General features: G+C 36.3%; 1 protein-coding gene across 22 annotated transcripts in view; it reads right to left on the bottom strand.

The window, feature by feature from the left end:
- The window catches only part of TCF7L2 (transcription factor 7 like 2), a 271,006-nt gene that overhangs the window by 28,683 nt on the left and 217,128 nt on the right, over positions 1-25,195 (bottom strand). For all 22 annotated transcript variants that reach the window (XM_054982191.1, XM_054982193.1, XM_054982199.1 and 19 more), the window contains exons 5-6: positions 6,491-6,623; positions 880-982 (exon numbers count right to left, since the gene is read on the bottom strand). In XM_054982191.1, coding sequence (XP_054838166.1) covers positions 880-982; positions 6,491-6,623 — 236 coding nt within the window. The remainder of the gene's footprint in view (positions 1-879; positions 983-6,490; positions 6,624-25,195) is intronic.

The following is a 25,195-nucleotide window of genomic DNA, read 5'->3' as shown; positions in this document are numbered from 1 at the left end:
CTTACATTGATTCAAGGCCAGCTAGTGTTGCTATCCTCCAGGTGGGGCCTGGAGATCTTCCAGAATTACAATGGATTGCCAGATATCAGGTCTCCTGGAGGAAACGGCTGCTTTGGAGGGTGGACTCTATGGCGTTATACCCTGCTGAGGTTCCTCCCCTCCTCCAAGCCGACTCTCCCCAGGTTCTACCCCCCAAATCTCCAGGAATTTCACCACACAGAGCTGGCAACCCTGAGGCCAAATATGGTTTTAAAAAGACTATTTATCATTATATAATTGTAAAAAAGCAAAAGGTACTGCCTAAAAATTAAAACTCTCTATTCATCCACCTGTTTGGGGGTGTTTTAAAATAAGGTCCTTATTTAATTCATTCTCAGTATTTTGAATCATGTTTCAGCTTATAAAAGATTTTGAAAACATTATCCCAAACACTGGAGACAAGAAATTATAACAGGAGCATGCAAATTATATTGTAACAGCAGTGCAACAAATGTTATCCTTCAGCTTTCCCTCCACTAAGATTCACCACTTTTTTCATTAATGTTTGAAATTGATGGGCCACAGGTTATCAGGAGTTTGGACAAATTAAATGATGCCTACTTATTCCATACATACCTGACAATCACCACTTTCAGTGAAATCCTAAGCAGAGTTGAAATCAATGGGCCTAGATTGGAGTAACACTGCTTAGGTTTTCACTGTTTGTTCATTAAATCTTAAATTATTGATTTGGCTACATCATAAACTGGCAACTGTCCTTCATGCTCATCTCAATATACATATTTCAGACAAAAGAAAAAAGTGTGGCTCACACTTCATATGCATGCATATACAAAAATGAAAAATAAAAAAGGAAATTAAAAAAATGGAACTCCTTACTGTGGTACTAACCATCCTAGCGGATGGGGGATTTGCCCTACAGTGCCTGGTGATAGCGGATAATAAGGAGATATATCTGGAGGGTGCGGAGGCCGTGGAATTCCTAGGGAAGAGGAAAAGGAAGCATCATAAAAAAACGGGTCAGGACAGAAAAAGAGGGGGGAAAAGAAAAGGAGGCAGGAAAGTCATACAAATCTCTACACCATGAGTAACACTTTCTGCCTTTTATAACTGTACTTCCTATTCTCAAGATATGGCCTACTGACTTCACCTGCCCTCCCCAGAACAGCCTACTTAGTACAGTAAGCAAATGAGACTCTGCTACAAAAGTAGGACATTTGATCTGTTTTCTTCCCCAGAGCCACAGACCATCCAGGACTTTGTTCTCTCAAATCCTTAAAAGGATGGAGGCTCCCACCCTGCTTTCATTTTGTACCATCATATATGTTGTCTCCTTGTGTGGCCACCTTTGGGTCACTGAAAAGTACTTTTTAAAATAAACCATTGTACGGCTGAATGTTACCCTATTTCTGGAAGGTTCCTATTTTAAGTTTATATAAAACAGATTTTCTCCATTTACTTTTTTTTCATTTTTGTTTACACACAAAACTTTAAAATCTTTATTTATGCAAAAATAGAATCCTGAGATGGTGTGAAACAGAACAAAGAGTTTCAAGGGAGAGGTAGTGACTCTTTTAATTCATATGGAGTATTATTATTATCTACTTTCCTAAATTAAGAAAAGACAAAGATCTGAGACAAAGATCTGGGCAGACGCAATGCTCTCCGTCTAAAATGCACTTAGGAGTGACATATTAGAGGGTACAATAATTTCTCTTGCCCTTTACCTGAAAAATGGTTAAGGTTATATTGGCATCTAATTTAACTATGGGTAATGCTAAGTGAATTGAAATACTAGTTATTATGGGACATCAGTTTATCATTGACCACATAAAAGCAAAGAAAATTAGGGGAAGGATGAATCTGTATATGATAGTGAAGGGGCTGGGGGAGAGTGAGTGTAATTCTGTAGTCCATCACTTAATCAAGACTACATATTATACCAGAGTAAAATGATGATTGTGAGAGAATTTATTTATTTATTTGATTTGATTTATACCCAGCCCTCCCCACAGATGGGCTCAGGGCGGCTAACAACATTAAACAAATACATTAAAAGTCACAAAACCATAAAAGCAATAATAATTTTTTAAAAGTCATTAAAATAGTCCAGGAGCAGGCTGTTTAAACAAATATTGGGAGTCCGTATACAGGCATAGCAGATGGCTGAGGGCAGCCCCAGAAAAAGTGGCGGTCTTAGATGGAAGAAGGAGGACACCCGCTGGCACTCAGCCAAAGGCCCAGTAGAAAAAGTCCTGGCCCTGGTTGAGGGCAGATGGATGTCCTTTGGGCTGGGGACCACCAGGAGTTGCTTGTCTGCAGAGCGCAACACCCTGCAGGGGATGTAGTGGAAGAGGTGGTCCCGCAAGTATGCAGGTCCCAGTCCATGAAGGGCTTTAAGCACCAAGGTTAACACCTTGAACTGGATCCGGGACTCCACTGGGAGCCAGCGCAGCTGGCACAGCACAGGATGAATGTGCGCTTGGACTGGCATTCTGGTAAGGACGTGTACCACTGCATTCTGGACCAGCTGTAACTTCCGGGTCAGGCCCAAGGTCAGCCCAGCGTAGAGTGAATTACAGCAGTCTAGCCTGGAGGTGACCATTGCATGGGTTACTGTGGCCAGGTCCCGGGGCGAAAGATAGGGCGCCAGTTGCCTGGTCTGTCGAAGATGAAAAAAGGCAGACCTGGCAATGGTCGTGACCTGGGCCTCCATTGAAATAGTGGCATCCAAGGTCACACCCAGGCTCCTCACCGTTGGCAAATGTTTCAATTGTACTTAGTTGAGGGCTGGGAGCTGTGTCCCCAGCTTGATTGCCCCACGACCCAGACACAGAATCTCCGTCTTCAGGGGATTCAATTTCAGGTGACTCTGATGTAACCATACCGTCACAGCCTCAAGACCCTTGGCCAAGGAATCCAGCATGAGATCAGACTGGCCGTCCATCAGCAGATAGAGCTGAGTGTCATCCACAAACTGGTGACAACCCAGCCCAAAGCTGCGGGCTAACCGGGTGAGGGGGTGCATATAGATGTTAAATAGCATCGGGGAAAGAATCGCCCCCTGAGGGACGCCGCATACCAAAGAATGGCGAGTGGACATCTGTTCCCCAAGTGCCACTCTCTGTCCCCAATTGCAAAGGAAGGAGTTCAGCCATTGCAGGGCTGTTCCACGAATCCCCACATCGGCAAGGCGGTGGGTCAGAAGATTACACATGTGAAAATAGTGAAAACTGATACCTCTTAGTCTTTGATGTCATTGTTTTACATATTGCATAGCAACAAATCTGGGGCAGATACTGAGCATATGCTCCATGTGGTGTGTCCATACTCTCTGATGACTGTACATGCATTTTCCAATACCTATTTGTCATATTCAAATTTCATAATTTTTTTAGTGTACACTTAAACAGATACTACTGTCTTAAATATGTCTTCTTGATTTATTGAGCAATAGTACTACTGTTTGGAACCAGTTTGGTTGGGAATTTAATTATTTTATATAATATCTTTTTAAAAATGTTTGAAATATTTGATAGTTCTTGATTTTATGAATTTAGGATATCATGAATATTTACGGTTGAAAGGTGCATAACACAGCAACCTTGTTCAAGATAAGCAGGTATTGTTCTGATCAATACCTCCCCTTCAGGGAGACCTATGTATTATATTTATTTGTTTGTTTCAATATTTATACACAGCTTTCCTTCACAATGGAGTCAAAGCAGATTACAACACCAGTCTTACATCTTCCATTTTATCTTCACAACAATTCTGTGAGGTAGGTTAGACTGAGAGTATCACTGGCACAATGCTGCACAATGAGAATATTTATTTACTTGTTCATTGGTTCATTCATTCATTTATACCCCACCTTTCTTCTCAGTGGGAACCCAAAGCTGCTTACATTGTTCTCCTCTCCTCTAGTTTATCTTCACAACAACTGTAGATTAGGCTGAAACTGTACAACTGTAGGTTGGGCCAAACGTTAGCCAGCAAACTTCCACGGCAGATTTGAAACTGGGTCTTTAAATCAGGGATGCTAGCCCCCATCTTTCACATTCCAGTACCGCTCACCTGGCCAGTAGGGAGGAAGAAGTGAGGAGGCAGACTGGGAGACCCAAGGTATGCAGCAAAATGGTGTGCTCGTACTCTGGAGACCCTGATAATACCACTTCTGACACGGCCCCAAAGAGATACTGTCACTTCCAGTTTTACACAAGAAGTGATATCACCAGAAGCCCTCTGGAGGGTTTGTGAAAGAAGCTCAGATTGGGCCTGCCGGCTGTCCGCTGTCCCCTGTATCCCCCACAATCAAGGTAAGGGGGGCTGGCAATCCTACTTTACAACTTAGTCTGAAACTCTAACGACTACATCATATAGGCCAACTTGAGTTCCATGATGGAAGAAAAGTAGGATATAAATGTAATAAAATACATATTATTAAACGTGAAATAACTGATCATTGTTAAACTATTAACATGGAACACAATGAATGTTATTTTGATATTTACTATGGACCTCTACTGCCTTTTGGGAGAAGAGCACCCTGCATTTTCAGACCGGAAAAATGAAGGAAACAATCTTTGAAACATTTCATTTGGATTTGTTTCAATAAAGTCTCTGGGACTTCATATGATTCCAGTTTACAGATTATAACTTGAATATTTATGCCCTTGAACTTCCTCAAGTGAGTATTACAGGGTTGGGTCCTCCAGAGAACCAAACTCCTAACAATATAGCAAAAGTAGAATTAAGGAGCATTAAAATGAAGAGGGTCTGTATTCACAGCTGAAAAACTATTTTTTTTAGTCACTCAGAGAGCTTTTAATCTCTAAATTAAATCTCCCTGTGTGACATTTTCAGGCAGACACAGCTTTTTCTCCATTACAAAAACCAAACAGATTAACTGGGCTTTAACCATACAGTGAGCTGTTTGCACACTTGAAAGAATGTTCACAGAAGAAAAGTAAACAGTCTACAGACGCTAATCATATGTTTTACGATAACCATTTTAAAACTATTCCCTGTACTGCCATTATTTAAATGGCTGTTAGACTGCGCTGCCATGCACTTGCAATAACCAAAGACTGCTGGATGAGGTTCTTTCAAATCTATGCAAAGTTAGCATTAAATACAATCTAGAGGAAGTTCAATTGCGGCATTTGAAAAAAAATAATAATGTGCCAGTTCATTCATTCATGGACTGGATACATTATCTACATATGTTAATCTCAACTAGGGCAATTCTTTGACAAGCACTAGCATGCATTCATGGTTTCAAATTTACTTTTTAATTAATTTACAGGGATTTGGACTAACAAAAAATGTCCTCTGAGGACTCTGTGCAGTCTGAAGAACAAAGACTGACATTATTTCATTCTCCTGGGCAACAAGCTAACAAGAGATATATTTTGGAAGTTAGCAAAATAAAACAAGTCTGGTCTTTAACACCAATAAATCTAAGAATGGTTTACAGTGCTTTGTGTGCATGCTTTAGACTGGAACAAAAGTTTCTAGTATGTAATAGACTCATTAAAAATTACAAGACAGCATCCTGATATAAAAATTACAAGACAGCATCCTGATGTAAAGGGACAATAAGGTGGATGTTAAAGATCACTTAACATGGGATCAAAAATCATGACTATTAATTGACTGCAGTATGAAGGGCATACAAATCTGGAATAACCCAGATAAGCCAATGAATTTCTCTTGAGCACTTTGAACTGTACATAGATTTTACTTAACTTTTTAAAGTAAAAAAGAAAAAGAATTATTAATACCTAAGGTACAGTGGACTCAAACATCCAATACATTGGGGTGGACTCATTTGTTCAGAATAAGACATAGAATGTATAAGGAAAATGCTTATTCATCAATAATCTAAAGACAAGCATCAAGAAATGCCCCTGAAATTGAGAAGATCAAACTCTAAAAACCCAATATAATCTTCATTTCAAACCAAGACAGAAAAAGTTAACAATCTTAGTTTGTACTGTTGGCCCTACAATGGAAGCATCATTTTTCCACCCAAGAATATTTTTTCAAAATGCTTTAAAAGTATTTAATTATTAACACAGTCAGCCAAAATATCACAACTAGGAACTGATCTTTAGAACAGTATCTACTAGTATACTACTACGTAAAAAATAACACTACATACTATGAGGTTTTATTTAGTGTTGCTTTTTTAGTCAATATATACAGTTGCCCATGGCAATCACAAATGTTAGAAATGGGACTGTTCTGCAGTTATTTAGCAGTTATCACTAAAATATAATTTAAGGCCTTCATGACAGGACACAGTATCCCTACAATAATGCAGTATGTTACAACTATAATACTAATGTTATTCTTTTATCCTTGTTGCTAAGCAAATATTCTTTCCAGCTGATTTAGCTATAGGGTATATTAGGAAGCTTCCTTCCCGCTCATCCAACTAGAATACCTTCTCAAACATCTCTTTGCAATAATCCTTTCAACCTACCTGTTTTCGGATCTACATCGGCTGGTAAGTGTGGAGGAGGATTGCCTGGTGTGAAGTGTTCATTGCTGTATGTAATAAGCGGCGTAAGAGGATGTACATGGTGTGGGTGCTGCACAACTGGGACTTTGTTAGACTGTGAAAAGGGAAAAAAGGGATATGTGGGAAAGATGCTGCATTAACAAAGCTACTCAACACAACTTTTAAGTAGTTTAGATACATAATCCCCACATCAACAGATTATCCTATGCAGTATGATATCTCATCAAAACATTTTTAATCAATTTATTTTTTCTCATAATGCTCTGATTTGCATTATATTTTTCTGGAAGGTAAACCATGACATTTTTGTTAAGGACCACTCTTGGGTGGCCATGTTGATCTGTAGTATAAACAAGATTCGAGTCCCATAGAGCCTTAAAGATTAACAAGATTTCCAGAGTATAAACTTTTGCAACTCAAAGTTCCCTTCATCAGATATCTGACAAAAGGGTCTGATGAAGAGAGTTTTGAATCTCAAAAGCTTATACCCTGGGAATCTTGAAGGTGCCATTGGACTGAAATCTTGATCAGCCGCTGCCCAGCAAGTGAAGCTCTTTTGAACTTCTTGTTAGCAATCTTGTGACACATCCAGATTTTTGATACCTAAATCAGAGTCTGCACCCAGCACATGAGGGAAAATTGCCCTTATGAAATTGATAGGGTTTTTTAAGAACAAATATTTGTGCTTAGCTTAAGGCATGATGTCTCTCCTAGGGTAGTATAATAGGCCATAACACCATGAAACAAGGAAGCCTAAAGGCAACTAGGTGCTGACTGTTACCAGGGGTAAGATAAAATAAGATCACTTAAACCTATACATAACTGTCCATGATGGAAAATTCAAACTGCAGATACATTGCTCTTAACCACAGTTAGTTATGAGTGCTGCAGAGTTCATTTCAGGAGACACAGATTTGGTCACTAGTGAGACCTCTTTGTCAGCAATTCAAAATTTTTATTATTAGCAAGTAGAGATGGGCACGAACCGAAATACAAATCAAAGTTCATGATGAACCAGGCCAGTTCGTGGTTCGTGAACCGGCGATTCGTCAGAGTTCATTTCTGACAAACTGCCATGAACGTTAGGCTGGTTTGTTTGGTTCATTTTTTGGTTCATCACTGCAGAGAGCCTGGCACCAATCAATCAGTTTTCTAGGCAACAGGGGATGGACTTCCTGCAGACCTTCTGCTGACTCAGAAGTGGCTTTCTGCTGGCCTGGAAGTGACCTTCTGCTGACCCAGAAGTGACGATTTGCTGACCTAGATGTGACATTTTCATGAACCAAACTAACCGGTTCGTGAACAAGGGTAGGTTCGTGAAAGTTCATGGTTCGTGAAATGCGACAAACCATGAACCGCACGGTTTGTTTTTTTTCGGTTTGTGCCCATCTCTGTTAGCAAGGTGTAGAAGCTAGAGCCAATCCTGCATCTGCTATATCTAGCAACTAGTTATTATTCATGTTGACAATGTTTTTTTTTGTTGCTGTTGTTAATAGAAAGCAACACTTTGAAAGAAGAAAAGATGGATGCCTGACAATTAAAATTTCAACCCCACTAGGTGTTGCAGACTTTTCCTCTAGCGCCCTTTTTATGTCATCGTATGTGTGTTTACAGCCTTATTGCTTTTTAATGCTAAATAATTTACATTCTCCTCCTTTATGACAGAGCCAGCTGCATTAAAAATCTTGACATATGGCCTGGAGGATAGTCTAAATCAGCTTGTATTAATTGTAGTGCAATTCTAACTGGATTTACAAATCCACTGAAATCACTATGCTCAGAATGGTGTTAACTACTTAGGACTGCAGTATTACAGTGAAAGCCTATTCAGAGTTAGCTCCAGTCTAGGCCAACTGAAATCAGTGGTCTTATATTGGAGTAATCGTATAAAGGATTTCACTATTAGTGCATTAAAGAGAGAGAATAGAAAGTTAGTACTAAATATTGTGAAAGACATGATAAATTGTCAAGTCAACACAGAACACAGAGCATCAAACGAATAGTGAAATGACAGCAAAATAATTTTATAAAAATATGAGAAAAAGTAGAACCTGATATATAAATTATTATACTCACTGTAAACTATGCAAATGTGAAATTTTCAATTTCAGTTTCATTGAAAGTTATCAGTCAAGTGAGAAAGAAGGGAAACAATTTTTTTAAGGTACCACTGGACTCAAATCCTGCAAATTTATTTTCTTTTTTTAAAAAGATTAGTTTGTTCAGAACAGACTGATTTGTAAATTCTCCTCACAGGTTCACTAGGAAAAAATTAAGCTGAAACAAGCAAACTGCTGAACCATTTATTGCAAGTAATCCAATTGCAACCCCCACCCCGTTCCCTGTAGAGGATTTACACTAAAATCCTACAACAGGGACATTTAACCAGATTAGGTAGCAACAAAGATAAAGAGGCTAGTATTAGATGACGAATGGATTAGAGTCAAGTTTCATTTTCAAATGTGTCTTCATTCCCTTTTATTACTTTAAGTAAGGAACAATTTGCATTAACATCAAGTAAAAGGAATCACATTAAAAGAATTCAGGACAGAGCCATGGTGCCCGTGAGCGCCACCTCAGTACAGGAGATGTCAGAGTCTTCACTATTATCTTCATTGAAGATAAAGAATGGCAGGACAAATATTTTTAGCAAATACTATTAAATGTGTGTTTTTCTAATTTTTCTAAGTTTTTACGGATCTCTTTTCAATTTCTTGATGTCCTTTTTATTTATTGATTTTAGAAACCAATATGTGAGGTAATATCTTTCATAATTTATGACAGGAAAAACAGAGGGTAGAAGTAGACGGTTGTAGTAGAATGGAAAAACCCCAAGTTAAAATTCCAATACTAACTAAACAGCCTCAATGAAGTCTTTCTCCATCTCTTCCCTAATCTGTAAAATGGGAATAAATACAATTTAGATTGTAATCATATGCACATTTATTCAGAAGTAAGTCCTACCTTATTCAGTGATGTTTACTCCCAGATAAGTGTGTACAGGATTGCTACCATGGTAACTTGTTAAGAATACGGCAACAAAGACTGTAACAGGACTTTTAATTGCTCTTCTTTTATTCTTATAAAATGTTTTTAAGCCATTTTGGGATCACTGCTAAGTTAGATAAAAAATTCTCTGAATGAATGCACAGTAAGTGATACATTAATAAACAATCCAAGTTAAAATATGGAGTGGGGTAGAGGTGATGATGACTAGAAAGCTATGTTTTGATTAGCCATCATCTCCTTATACATTTTTTTTAAAAGTCCAAATGCAGCTAGGTATTTTTAGGTTTGATCATCCTTCAAGGAAAACATCTTGTGTTTTTACATGTACTGATCAATTTCATCCATGAGACATCATAGAATCAGAATAAAAATTAAAGTATAAGAAAGCTTAAAGAACTAATACCAAAGATTCTTTTCTACAAGAAGTATAAGAAAGCTTCTTGTAGAAAAGAATCTTTGGTATTGGTTCTTTTTCAACAAACTATGTTCAAATAAATACATTTGTTGACCTCTACAGCTCCCCCCGCCCCCCGTGTCCTTCTTTTCAGACATGCTTACAGTATTTACAGTATAAGATTTTCCGAGTATATCCCAGGGATACCCAATCTTTTTGAGCCTATGGGCACCTTTAGAATTCTGACATAGGATAGTGGGTACAACCAGAAAATGGTTTCCACAGGAAATATAGCCAGCCACAAAATACCAGGGAGTGAGGTTCTGCATAACTCTGATAGTAGCTCTTCAACATTTTAAGGAGAAACTGGTTTGGCAGGATGTCTTTTAAAATTAAAATATTGTTTAAAAATATTTTCTTGCATACATATACATACATATATATGTTGAGCTAGCTAAGAATCCCTTATCTGGCAGTATTTGTGTTCATTTTGCAGACATCTTACAAACTTATGCAAAAGAGAAAGGAAAAAAAATGCTTCTTGTCCTGGCTAAATCCCTTTAAATCAGCCCTTCTCTCATGGTCCCAGCCACTAGTACTTGTAACAATGAAAGTTGGTGCTGAAGAGTTACTGAAAGCTCCTTGTCCCTGTGTACAGTAAGAGAGGGATTTTTGACCAGATTCTGATAGCAGCATAAATTATTTTTGAAAAGTGACCAAAATTTGATGTAGTCATATTATCAGCTTCTACCTGAATTAAAAACATGATGCTGACTAACAGCTGATTGGGCAGACCTGGCCATAGTTGCTAGGTCTATCACCCATAGAAAATAATTGAACCATTATTTCATATATATTGTACAGAGGCTATGTCTTTGATTTTGGAGTCCAGGTCTTCCCACAGAAAACAATGACTCTTTAAAATGTAAAAGGAGACAGTCACCACCAAACATCTGTTTGGTGGACCAATTTCTTCTGTTTCCTTCTTGGATTTGGGTGCCCCAAGACCAAAACATTCCTGGAATTCTGAGAGATAAATTTTCATTACTCCAGGAATTTGGAAGTGTTTGGGGGCATTTCAGATATTCCTAAGTCAACCCAGAACAGATAATATTTAGTTTATTTTCACCTCTGGTATATTTAAGTGCATACCCCTATCACAGACCACACCTCTTTTCAATGACATCCATGACTACATAAGTAACAATGAAGATGTGCTTTGTCTTAACTAGTCAAAGTATTTCAAAAGGAATATCCCTCCAGTGTTTCATTCTCTACCAACATATACCAGAAGGGGTACAACCAAGTTTGGAAACTGTTATGGGTCGACATCATGAATTATTCCAAGATACTCATATCTGAAGCAATTAGTCCAATAGTGTATGAAGATGACTTGGCCGCTAAAAGAAAACTGTGATGCCACCTTGGGATATACAGTCCCAAGCTACTCTAAAGGACCACAGTAAAGCAGAATTAGGAATGTGCAAACAAATTATTGCTAAAGAAACAGTCTAAAGTTTGTCTTGTTGTAGGTTTATACTTAGATTCTTAGATAACATAGTTGTTTCCTTCAAGAGGTTGCTCTGAAACTACTGCTTATAATGGAGAGCTTACAGTAGATCGAGACTGAAGATCTCTCCCCCGCCCCAGTGCCATGTTCCCAATCTAATAGTGCAATCCTAAGAAGAGTTACTCCAGTCTAAGCCGATTGATTTCAATGGGCTTAGAATGCAGTAACTCGGCTTAGGATTGCATTGTAAGTTCTCTCCCAGAAGTTGTTGTTTATACTACAGAATAGCCAATAGCAGGAGAAGGGGACAGGTGATTTAAATTAGCAGAACAGCACAGGGGAATCAACACCTCTCCAACTGACCTATTTCTGGGCCCCATGGCCCAGAAAAACCCACCAGGAATTCATTAATGGATTTGTTAAAGTATCATCTCCCTGTTTAGGTAGAAAAGGACAGGCACACTGACTTTTCTTCCAGCATATTGGAAACAATAACCAGAATTTCAAGCAGATTCTCCAGTGCAAATGTGAAGGAAGGAAGTGTTAAGACTTCTGGATTGTTAGGAGACATGAAAAAAACATTTTGTGAATAAGATGGCTCCTTTATTTACCTTTTGTTTTCTTGCTATTGTGAGTTTTGCCATGCCATCCCTGACATCTAGAACTACGTCATCCTTCCACCGGCAAAAATGCATTTCTTCTGATTCCTCTTAAGATCCCATACCTTCAGTAAAGCTCCTTTCCAACCTTCATAGCCCTAATTTTTCCTATACAATTCACTATAGTGTATTTACTCCATCTCCCCCTCTTCTATCAAATGCTTATTTATCCCTTGTGGGTTCTTGTCTCCTTCTATCCTCTACATTTAATTTTAAGGATCATGCTTTTTAAGGATCAAGCCCATTTCACTTCAAGTGTTGTGAAACTGTTAAAATCCATATGAAGTAGTAGCAAAAGCATTATTTTACATAATTAAAACTAACCAATCTATATTAAAATATCAAGCACTCTCTCTCTGACGTTGCAATTAAGTTTTTGTTGCTAACATAAAGGCATATCTACCAAAAAAGGAAATGTGAGTGAAGAAATTATGCTCAGTTTAAATATAGGCAATAATTTGCAGGAGGAAGGCATAAACAATTTTGGAAGCACTTCTGGTTGTGTAACAAATAAGGTTGGCTTTAAAATAGAATTACAGTATTATATTAAATAAGCTTTCTTGGGGGAAAAAAGCACAGGAAGAGACTATTAGCAATGTGAGTGATGAGAAGATTAATCCTGCATTTGCTTTTCTCTTTGAAGTAAATAGGGGTTTTGCCTGAGTAAGAAGAGCAGTCTCTAGCACTATCCAAGACTATAAAAGGTAAGTCACAGAAATTAGATAAAAAAGGCCTATTAGGTCATCTTAGCCCATTCCCTCTAGGTGATGTATGATTGTCTTCTAGAGTATATTTTCCTCTTACTTTGTTCCTGCTTATTTTATAATAAAAGCTAATAAGTATTCTGAGGAAAATTGAAGTTCTCCAAAAACAGTAGGGTTTTTTTTCTAACCCATTAATGGATATCACAGTAGGTTTTTATGTTAGTCACTCTGATAAACACAGTTTAGAATTGTTAGGAATGAAAAGGGAACAAGAGCAAAGTAAGAAAATAGGCATTCCTTTTGTTTTACATTTGGTAAGCAAAACAAAATACAAACAATAGCAAAAGTTTTTTTCCTTGATTGCCTGTGCCTCAAGAAAAACAGGTTAAATTGCACTCATGGAATCAGCAATGAAGTTACCAAAAAGGAATTATAAATGGTTTAGCACATGTATACACAGTTAACATAAACCATAAACAAGACTTTCCTGTTAGAAATGTAAATAGAACTGTATTTGAAAGCACAAATTCCTATATATTTCTCCAAAAGTGCTACGTGAAAAAAAATCCCAGGGTAATAAATATGTTTGCTGGAATACTTTATTAGCACAATTAAATGCATAAGCTGATAATACTCAAGTGCCCAGGCAGCTTTCAGTAGAAACAAATCTAGTCCCTGTCACAGTTCATGGGACCACAACCAGGAGAATGAACTCCTCACTTTTCAAGTTTACTGTAAGTGGATAACTTGAATTGCTTCTATATGCCAATAAAGGCTAACTTGACTTGACTTAAGTTTACTTAAAGGTCTGTCAAAATACAAGAGATGTTCTCTCTTTATCCTGGACATCCATTATCCTACACTGTTTACATCTTGGATTGTGGAAAGAGAAAGACTGGGGTTTTTTTTCCCTGGCGTTCTCACCTCTAGAGCTATATGGTTCTTATGGTCCTATTTCTTCTTCTGCAAAGAATAACCAAAGAGAACTGGCAACTTCCCCCTTTAAACCTATTAATCCACCAACAAATTGGATAACAGCTCCATCTTTTTTATGTCATCTCATTCTTCTATACACCCTAATGGTCTTCTTTTCTGAAGAATAAAAATTGGACCTGAATGTTAAACTGCTTTTATTAACTTAGTGCACTAAAACAAACAAACGAACAAACAAACAAAAATCACACTACAGAGCTATAAGATAAACCTGCTTCTTTATGGGACATTGCAGAAGCTCCTCCAGGTGTAACTCCACAAGAACTAAGGTTGCCTTTTACATTTTCTAGATAATCTTACAAAAACATTTTTGTTATGACAGCAACTAAAATATTAATAGAAGATGCCATGTTTATGCATAAAGGCCTCTACCTTTTATGCCTTCAGACAAACTTTAATTTTATGTACCTTCAGACAAAATTTAATTTAAACTTTTATCTAATTTATTGTGAAGGATAAATCATTTCAATGGGAGATTAGATTAAGAAAGAATATTTTAAAACTTTTTAGAGCACCCTTGAACCAATTCAAACATCCAGAAAACAAAAACAAGACAGGATGTCTTACACAGAGATTACAAGACATACTCTGTTTTAAGGAACACACCATAATTGAAAAGGATTGTCAAATTCTAGAACATAAGCTAAATAAAATATCAGGCTCCCTCAATTATCGGTCATTTTATGAGAACTGTGATTCCCCCCCCCTTATGTAATCTTTGAGTGTTCTGAATTTTAATTTTTTAAAATATAAATCATAACCTAGCTGCTCCTAATAGTCATATTCATAGTATCTTTAACATATGTAATTAATTTGAACTTGGTATACAAACAAGCCCTTCTGAAGATGAGGTGTATATTTTCCTTTAGAAAACCAGACAGTTAAGAACATTCTATTTATCTACCCAACATGCAATTTATTGAATGAAGAATATATTCACACCTGACTAAGCATTTTTTTCAAAAATTCTACCGCTCCTTAACCCGTTATCAATGATACATTCTCTGAACCCTTTAAAAGTTTAATATAGCTCATTTCTGCCTAAGGTCTTGCCCTAAGCTCACTCCCTATTGTAACTAAGGACAAGGCCTCCATTGATAGCCCTGGCTTTCCTGTACTAAAAAAGGTAGCTCATTTTCTTCCTTCACACAAATGATGACAGGAACATGGACAACGATGTGTAGGGACAATACCCCCCTAGCCAGAGTTTAACAAAAACTAACACATACACGTATACAGCTCTTAAAGGGAGGGGGTCTACTACTTCCCTTCTGCTTTTCTTTCAGTGGCTATTTCCTGGCTGGAGGTTTGTTCCCCTTCAATAAGGGCCCATCTGCTATAGTAAAAGCCAGTCAGCTTTGCAATAATTAGATGAACTATTCAATAAAACAAGGCCAATATCATATTCCAAAATTCCTGACAGCTCATTTAAATAAAGATTTGGGGAAATGTCCACTCAAACCCTATGTCCTCTCAATCATTCCCACTTGACATTTTATTCTCTCCTTGCAAAATGCACAAAATTACCTTCTGATATTACAAATCATTTCCACTTAATTAAACAAAAGAATGACACATATTACAGCTTCAATCCTAAAAACACCTGCCAGAAGATAAATACTACTGAAATCAGCATTGCAAACAAATGTTTGTTATAACTCAGAGCATATTTGTGAAGGAATTACATTTCTTATATTTTAATGCTCTTTTTTACATAGCAGCATTTATAATACAGATTCTATTAAAATGTATATGGAATATTTTTACCGGTTTATAGAATATAATTGCTTGGACCAGGTAAGGTTTTGTACAATCAACGTCAGTCAATTATTCTTCAAAAACTAAAAATTAATTAAACAGAGATTTTCTTTCTAATTTTACCATCAGGAAAAAATAATGCCACAAGTTTTGGGCTTTGGCCTTTCTATTACTTAACATGTCAACCATTTATATCAGTTTTGGAACACACAAACTCAGCCTGGTTTTATCAGCATGGGAATTTGTAATGGCAAAATGGATGATGCTCTTGCACTTAGATTATGGACCACGAAACATGTCCTATTTTCATTCAACTTTACACTTTATTTCATTTGTATACATATTTGGATATTCACAGGTGGATTATACATTCAGATGTAGTAAATTTTAATACAAAAAGAGTATTAATGACTTGAAAGGCAAGTGACATCTCTATAATTAAAAGAAATTGTTCTCAAAAGTGGTATACATTGCATATACTTCTATGTCACACAGACAAAATATAACTGAGATCTAAAGTAACACTAACAATACGAAATGAGATATGGCTATGTTTTGGAATTCAGAAATAATGTTGCCTTACTCCAAAAGTACGTATGTGGATACTTGTTTTCAATTTATTTAGTATTAAGAACTATTTATGTAACCACAACTTAAATGATTTAGTTTTTGACTTATACAACACGTTAACTGAATTCTGGTATGCCAGTTCATACTCTTGTATGTTCCTATCATGTGTACACAGAATAATGCTACCAGAACACCACTGGGGATAGAGAAAACATGACAAAAGAATAGCAGGATGTTCAAAAACATCTTACTATATTAGTATGTGAGGGTTTTTTGTATTTTAAAAAATTAATTGAGAGCACCAGAATTACTACAATTTACAAAGTTTTTAATGAAAAGTAACTAACTACAGGAAGATATCATTGTAAAAATTCAAAATCAATATAGAAACTTCCCTAAGGTAATATGTAATATGTACTGCTATTTTAACATTATCACATAATCAACCTATAACAGTCCACCACTTTCCTTTTGATGAACTAATAACTGAAATAATAGATTCTATTTATAGGTAACAGCATATTACATACATGAATCAACTCTAAACACTCTTGGGTGCCATAAATGTTTTTCCTTCCAAAAGAGGGGGAAAAAATAGTCACAAAAATTAATGGTAGAATGACCATAGATAAATTTAAAAATATAAATTCTATGTACTAGCTTTAAAACAAATTTTGGAATCATCAAGAAAAAAACAGTCCCAATAAGGCATAAACCTGAGCGGCAGATATATCAGTAATTACTATACCACAAATTTAAGTTCTGCAAAAGGATGTACTTTTAAGACCTAAAACTTGTAGCATGTTTTCTATAATATACATTTAGGATTAAATTTTCATAAAGGAAAAGGAACCCCTTAACAGGCAAAATAATTTATGGGTTTCTTTAGAATATATACAATTACTGTGTAAAAACAGTAAATTATATTGAGTCAGATATATTTGCATGCTGGGCCTTTAACAATTCAAAAGATGATCTTAAATGAATGTATAGAAATTAATTGTTAGGAAAAAATAAAGGGATATGGAGGCGACTCAAAAGATTTAAATTACTGCAACTGTGATATTTTTTAACACATAATTGTGAAAATTAGGGATATGAAATCGGTAGAAGTTATTAAACAACTGTATTTGTTGAACTAAAAACAACCTTTACTCCTAAAGCAGAAAGTGATTAGCTATGTAACCTAAAAAAAGAAATATACAACTTTAAAAAATTCTCCAAAGTATGTATTAAAAAATAGCGCATTATGTTATGCCATGCATGAGCACGTTACCATGGTACAGATTAGCCAAAAAGACTACTTATGAAGACATATCACACTTTCTTTTGTTGGCAATAAATATTAAACAACTTTAATGTTAAAAAAATGAAACCAGCTATATATAGGACAACATTCTGAGAAGAAGAGAAAAAGTTCTCTTCGAAAACAAGGAAAGTGAGAAAAAATTCCCCGCAAGCATCTTTTAATATTCTTTTATGGCTTTCAACATGAACAATCATGCTTTGTGTTGTTTTGTAACTAATATAGCATGATAAGAACTGTCAATGACAAGTCATTCTATTCCCCTCCCCCATACTGACTCTCACTGTATTATTTTTTTAAAAGTATCGAACAAAGGTCACAGCTTGAATTGACCGTTTTATCTTCTTCTTAAAAAAAATACTTTCACAGACCTGAATAAAAAAAAAACAAATCACACAAGCAGTTCAATGGTCAAGACTGTTAAGCATGCATGGGCACTCATATCCACATGCATGCACACATCACACACGCGCCCACACACACAGATGCGCACACACACAAATGCTACTTACCCAGCAATTCAAATTGAGATGCCAACAGCCAAACTGCTGGAACAGAGAGAACCCAGAAGCAAGTGCTCCTCCTTTACCACTCAAATCATCCATTCCCACTAAAATTGTATCCCTTGGGTACATAGTAGCTTTTTCTTTCTTACTCTTAATCTCAAAAAACTTTTTTTCTTCACTGTCTAGATGCCAATTGTACTGGCTTTGTATTATTTCCTTTGCAGCTTTTCACTTTCTCTCTCCCTCCCATCCCCCGCCTGCGTTTTCATTTAAAGTACCGTCCTAAAAGATCAAGATGTTCCCAGTTTTGAGGCCTGGCGTTTTCTGAATGCTCAAGATCCATTGTGACATTGGATGTTGGCTGAGAGCAACATCTTATTTTATAACAGACTGCTGTGGATATCAAAACTTAGAATAATCTCTTCTATTTTCTAATACAAATTCTCTAGCTGCTCCTGCCCCCCCCCCCGTGTCGGCTATGGATAGCTAAAAAGGCAGTTACCTTGGAAATCAATGACAGCACTACTACAACTCAGATAGTACAGGTAATGCTAAGCATCATGAGGAAACAATGGATAGTCATGAGGGAGCATGAGCACCTAAGTGTAGCAAGCAGTCACTTTATCTGAGAAACTGTCAGATCCCTCCAAACAATTTTCTTAGGGCAAGAGCTTTAGAAAGAAGTTGATTTTCTTGTCAGTCTAATACAAAAATGGAATTTAGTAGGTCTTTCCCATTAGAGTATTCTCTCCTAACTCAACCTTTTCCAGTATTAAAAATTATGCTCCTTGTTTTCTACTAACTGAGTTTTATGAAAGTAATACAAGGAAATCAAATGCACTAGTTTCATTTTCTAAGGCATTTCTCTCCAGCTATTGTATTTTAAAGTTTTCCTGAAATAAGGACCAAAAAAAGACACTTTGGTTTTCTTAGTAAATTGAACAGCGACTTATTTTACCCACATCTTCTAAGTTATCAAAGTCAACTAGTTTTTCTTGATAGGTATTGATTTAAGACAGAAAAGTTAGAAGGGAAGTTATCTCATTTTATCGGTGGAATGTCTGCAAATCTATAGTAACTGCTGCTCAAAATAGCATTTATAGACATTATGCAAAAAGCACTCGTAAGATTTAATGGAAAGCTAGCAATGAACAATTTCACATACAAACTCATCATTAGTCTGATAACCAAGGGGATTTTATGAGAGCAAAAAGTTCCTGCACTGACAAGAAACAACAGTTATGTATATCTCCAGATGACTCACGTACACTGCCCCAAATATTTGCACTACTGCATGCAGAGTTATAACTTGCATAATGATTTTTAAAAAAACTTTTGATGCAAGGCATCACAGAACCCTCCACAACTATTACGCTGCATTTTTCACTGGTTCCACAGATTGATTTGTAGCACAAAAGTAGATATAAAATTCTAACAGTTTGAGAGACTTGCCAGGAGATAGAACAGGCAAAGAAAAAAATTCTGTTTGCTTTTCTTACCACCTTCCTTTTCCGTACTTATCTGGCCTGTGCACATAAGTGTCAGCCAGCAACCGTTAAGGCCCTTAATACCAAAACAAAACCTGCAATTTCCCTTTACATGGCAATAACAAAAGCAACGAGACTCCAGTTTGACAAGTAAAAAGCTCCAACAACACAGCAACTAATTGCCTTCCCTCCCTCTATTCACAGCGGCCACCACACTCCAGCGGCTGCTTTTGTCACACGTGCAATTTCTTAAGTAAACTGCAAGTTCTCTTGCTGGTGATGGACAGTTCCCAATCATTTAACAACAATAACTTATAAAGTGCAGCAAATAGGATGGGCAGCTTTTAAACTGAAGCTTTTTTCCTGGGCTGTCCTAAAAACAGAAGGGAGAGGTAAGCTACATAAAAAATAATAAATATTGCCCAGTCTTTCCCCCTTTTTTTCTCATTTTGAACTTTCGTGCACCTACCAAGTTCATTTGTAAATAGCTTGTTAGAATAACTGCTCTGAACTTGTAACCTGGATTCATCTAGTTAATGTTCTGCAATGAAAATTTCCCAAAATGCTTAGTACTGCAGGGCCGAGTGTGTGTGTAAAAAAGTGCGTGTGCGTGTGTGTGTGTTTAAGGAAGAAAGAAGTATAGCCCTAGGAAAGGAAATGTAACTTATTGAGAAACAAATATTTGAAAAGTAGTAAAAGCATCTGTGATGTTTCCTCTGTGGAGGTATGGTACCCTCTCGCTGCAGTCAAACATGGACAGACCAACTGGAAATACTGTTCATTTTGTACATTTTCAGGTCCAATTTACAGACATTAAAGCGAACTTTACTATCTGTGGGAACAAGAGGACTTTGGTTTCCATGATATTTTCTACAACAGTAGAAAGCTCCCAAACATTCTGCTTCCCTAAGACTTACTTTTTTGGTGAAACAAAGTAGATGGCCTTACTTAACCTAACCTTCAGGAGGCAAAGAACCAAATGAACTACATAAATTATTGTGCAACTCCAAGAAAAACAATTACACAACTCTTAGTAACAATTACAGAGATCACATTGTTAATGGTAATGTCCATAAAGTGAAAAGCAATTTTCTTCTCAAAAACTTCCTCAGAAACTCTTTGTTAATCTCTAAATCCATCAATCCCAAATGTTTTGAACTGACAGAAATTAACATGCAACAGAAACATGCAACAGGAATTAAAACATCAGTGCAGACACATTAAAAGCAATGCTTCATTCTGCAGCTAGTCCTTGTGTGAAAGGAAAAAAATGTACAGCTTACCATTTACAACAGTTTTAATCAGGATGCTTCACGCTGCCTGGTTTCAAGCATGCTGCCGCTTGTTATATTAACATACCTATATGATGTGTATTAAGACTGCCGTTGGTTGATCCACTGGAGGGCAGCACCCTACCTAAGCCATTCACCACTGAGCTACACTGAACAGAGAAACACACAGGAACCAGTTCAACAACGCCAGCTCTTCAGAAAAGATGCTCAAGTCCAGTTCCATTCATAGAATTATCTCGCTTGATAGGGAAAGGAACAATACCGCATCTCCCCCTGATTCAATAACAATCCACAAAAAGTGAAAAAACCCTCTCATTTCTCTCCCCCTTTCTCAAAACCCTGTATATTCAGTCAAAAGAACAAAAGCTGATATTTTGTTTGCCGACTAGGCAAATATAAAGGCGATCTCAGTTCTCCAAAGTTCACCTAACTTGGTGAAAGCACAGCTTTGCTGTTTGTCAGTGAAATTAAGCTTTAATGGCTATTAGATGCCATTCAATAGAGGAAAACCCCAGTTCAATTTCAGCAAAAGGTAGAAGATTGTTCCGCCAATTTTTTCCTGCACAAAAAATTCCCTCAGCCCCAAATTCTTGTCAACAGGAATAAATGAATTATATTTTTATAACAACTCTTTTAAAAAAGTATAGCATATTTGACTAAAAAGAGAACAAAAAATCAGGACTTGGCATATAATTTTTGCCATAGCTTAAGTAAAAATCACAGAAAGTTGCAGATGTCTTCCTTTAAAGCAAATGGTCCTAACACATATTAAACCACCGCTGTGCATCTTCTAAGCATAGTAGGAAAAAATGACTATTGATCTTCAAATAGCGATAATTGAAAAGATCAAAAAGATTAAACAAAATCACAAATGTGCTGACTTACCATGCTATGCTTTTTTTGTTGCAACTTTGTAGAAATTTCAGTCAAAGAAACTGCATCAGAGGTGTCAAATTTTTTAGCGGAGTGTGATCGTATTACTTCCGCCGCCCTGCCTTCCAATGCTTCAGAACTTTTTTCCCTTTCTCTTTTTTGTTTGTGGTACCTAGCTTTTTGCTATAGACTTTAAAAGCCTTCAGCTCAGCAAACCAGCACAAATTATCTTGCCACCTTGCGTAGCTCTGATGCTTTGGCCGCTAACTTTGGAAGGCCCTTTACTACTGCATCAAAATTAGCATTGTCAAAGCAGTTAATGAATATTAATATTGTATTTGTCATTGGAGCTGGCCCGTTGCTGAACTCCGAGTCATCCATCAGGGACAAGATTAAGAACACAATTATTTCTGACTGACAGGGACCAAATCTGCTAGAATTTTTTTTAACAATTCAGGAGAAAAAAAACCCACAATATCATCATCTTAAGGTGTCTCCCAAGAGACCAGGAAGCAGATTAATACTCTTTTAATGAAGTACAGATCATTTTTGGGGGGTGGGGGAGACAGAGATATACCATTCAAGCCATTTAGTTACAGTTTCTGTTAGAATTTTTTTCCAAAAAATTGCATATAGCATATCTTTTTCGACAGCTGTCCAGATATTTATTCATACTGTACTAAAGAAAAGACTACTTTTTCTGAAATCTTTTTCCTTTTAAAAAAAGAACAGAGCAGGACCAATTAATCCCATCTGGGATAATTTTCGATGTCTTCACTTTTACTACAGCAGCTCAGAAAAGACAGCACAGTAAATAATTCCTACAAATTTGACAAGAGACACCTTCATCAGCCACAATTCCTTCTACTCCAATTCCCTAGTTCCCAAGTACTGTCTCACTCACTTTATTCTGGATGAACCATTACATTTACAGAAACTCTTAAATTCCCTTTCAGTGGTGACATCTTTCTGTAACAAACACATAGACACCCACATAAGAACCCAAGAATAACCATAAACTGACCGATGAGTGGGGTCTGTTCCTCTTTCAGAAAGAGGGGGAAAAGTGTTAATTTTGAATTCAACATGGTCCAAGTTTTTGAATTTGAAAACTGATCTTTACACCTAATGATATTTAACGGAACCATAACATCAAAAGGGGTCAATAGAGAAGGGGAGACAGATACTTCACAGATACCGAGAAATGACCACACAGAGATTTAACTACTAGAGCAGTTCAATATCCATTTATTTTAAATGAATTAAATCTTAAAAGTCACTGCTTACCTGTTAAAACAAATATATCTGTACTCATTCTGTTCGATTCACAACCATACACTTGCAAAAATCAATTGCTTAATTTATATAGCTGGGCATCTGATTTTTAGAGATGCATTTTAGAACATACCTTCAGTAGTAGAGATTGCTCTCAAAAGATCATATTTGTTAAGCCTCCCCCCTCCCTCCATTTTTGGGGGAACTTTCTCATTTTAAAATGTGGTAAAAAGGGGGAACTTAAGGGGATAAAAATGACAGATGTGATAGCTAATCTGTCCAATGAATCATGGGGGTCTAGGTAAAGCTGCTGTGGCTACTGAGCTAATCTACAGCTCCCACTGACCAGCCTACTGGCCCCCTAATACCATTATCAACCCTTAGATGAACATTCTAAATTAGAGTTTTGTTCCAAAAGGGTGTGAAGTTGACCTCTGGTGCAAGAAAACCTCTGCTATACATACAGATAGAAAAGTCTTTATGATTTTTTTTAACGGATTCTCTTTTTAGGGGGATTATTCATTTGTGAATATATGTGTGTCCCTGTCTATATGCAGTTTTTACGGTTACTATAAACTACGCAGTCAACAACCCACTGATATTTTTATATTACATAGTAACACTGCTTCAGAACTTTTCTGATTTTTTGATGTATAGGTTTTTCACTGCTACCTGGATATTGGTTTAAATCCGTGCCTTTGTAAAGTAAGAAAATGTTATTCAATAAAAACAATACTGCCTTCTTTAATTGACCTTTGACTGTAGGGGGTTTCCATTTACTCAAGCCTAGAAGAAAATATTATTTCTTAAAAGACTGAATTACCCACACATCCTTCTTTTGTCAAAAAAATCCTCCCCACTTATGGATTGAAAATGAAAAACATATTGTCTGATGGCGGAATATTAATATTGAGCACTGAAAACTGTGAAAATAAAGTACAATTCAATAATAATGTTTAGATACACTTATTTTATTTTGAAATTTTTTGATTGACAACCTCTGTTTAAAATATTTTTAAGTGTGTGAACTAGCTGCACTACAGCGTGAAAAAACTTGGTAAGAAATGATAAAAAAATGAACATTTTCCTACATGTGCATGCCTTCTCTTAGGCTAACGGAGGCACATCATCAAGACATACAATTTTCAGCTTTATTTCCATTTAATATAGACTAAATATATAAACAGAAACTTACTTCAATAGTTGCAGTTCTGAATTTGATACTCATCACAACAGAAAGACATTACTTTACAATCTCCTTCCATAATGCATACATTTCATTTCCACTTAATAATATGTTAGAACTTGCAAATGTTAAGGTCAATATTTACATTTTGGGATTTTGTGGATACCAATCATGACCATCAGGCACCTATCCGCATCTCAGTTCTTAATAGGCTGCTTTCTCTGCCTCTCTCTGCTTCCCCAGCACGACTGCATCAGCACTAGTATCAAATTAACTCTCCGACTTTGAAACTTATTGATCTGCTATTAAGACACCAGTGAACCTGATGAAATGAGTGCTGTAGGTGCAGTCAAGACTTCAAAGTCTCACACAGCCACATAAAACAAGCGCCTTTGATCCTAACTCCGATCTGCTGAGGGTTTAAAGCCCAATTCTCCCTAAGCTGCCCTTCTCACTCGTCATGTCTGATGTCTTACCAACCAGCGACTTGATAATGTTAATAATGCAAATTTTAACAAATGATTTTTACATTGGCAAAATTAATTATATGAATTTATGCCCCTTTCAATTTGAGCATCTGAAGTACAACAAAAAAATTATGGTAGCAATTACATCTACATAAAGAATCCTTGGTCATGTTCTACTTTCAAAACACTATAGATGTTTTTAGTACGTGTATAGGAAAAATTAGACTGAAATACTTAATATTTACTAAAATTAATCATTCTACTGTAAATTACACAAATATTTTAGCCTTTACAGCTGGGCAAATATTGGAAATTAACAGATACTTGCAAGTTTCACATGTTCCCCTTTCAGTCAGTACTAGAAACAAAATCTCATTGTTTGTTCTATCTTAATTGCAAATATATTCATGCAATGTGTGTACACTATATAATATTGTTTAGAATCTATGCACTTCAGGAAATACAAATACTAGATACAGGATTTATCAAAAGAGGAGAAAGCATCATGTTACATGCAAAATACAATTCTAAAGATTATGATTATAAAAATCAATCCTAAAGATTATTATTATAAATTCCTTAATATTTATCTCTCATATGTTTATAAATATGCCTTTTCACATCAAACAAAATACTCTTTATACAGCAGCATTTTCTTAAAAGAATTACTTCAAGAC

Source organism: Eublepharis macularius, chromosome 6 (genome assembly GCF_028583425.1).
Source record: "Eublepharis macularius isolate TG4126 chromosome 6, MPM_Emac_v1.0, whole genome shotgun sequence".
Taxonomy (NCBI): Eukaryota; Metazoa; Chordata; class Lepidosauria; order Squamata; family Eublepharidae; genus Eublepharis; species Eublepharis macularius.
Note: the sequence above shows the minus strand (reverse complement) of the source record. Positions and strands in the feature narration are given on the sequence as shown.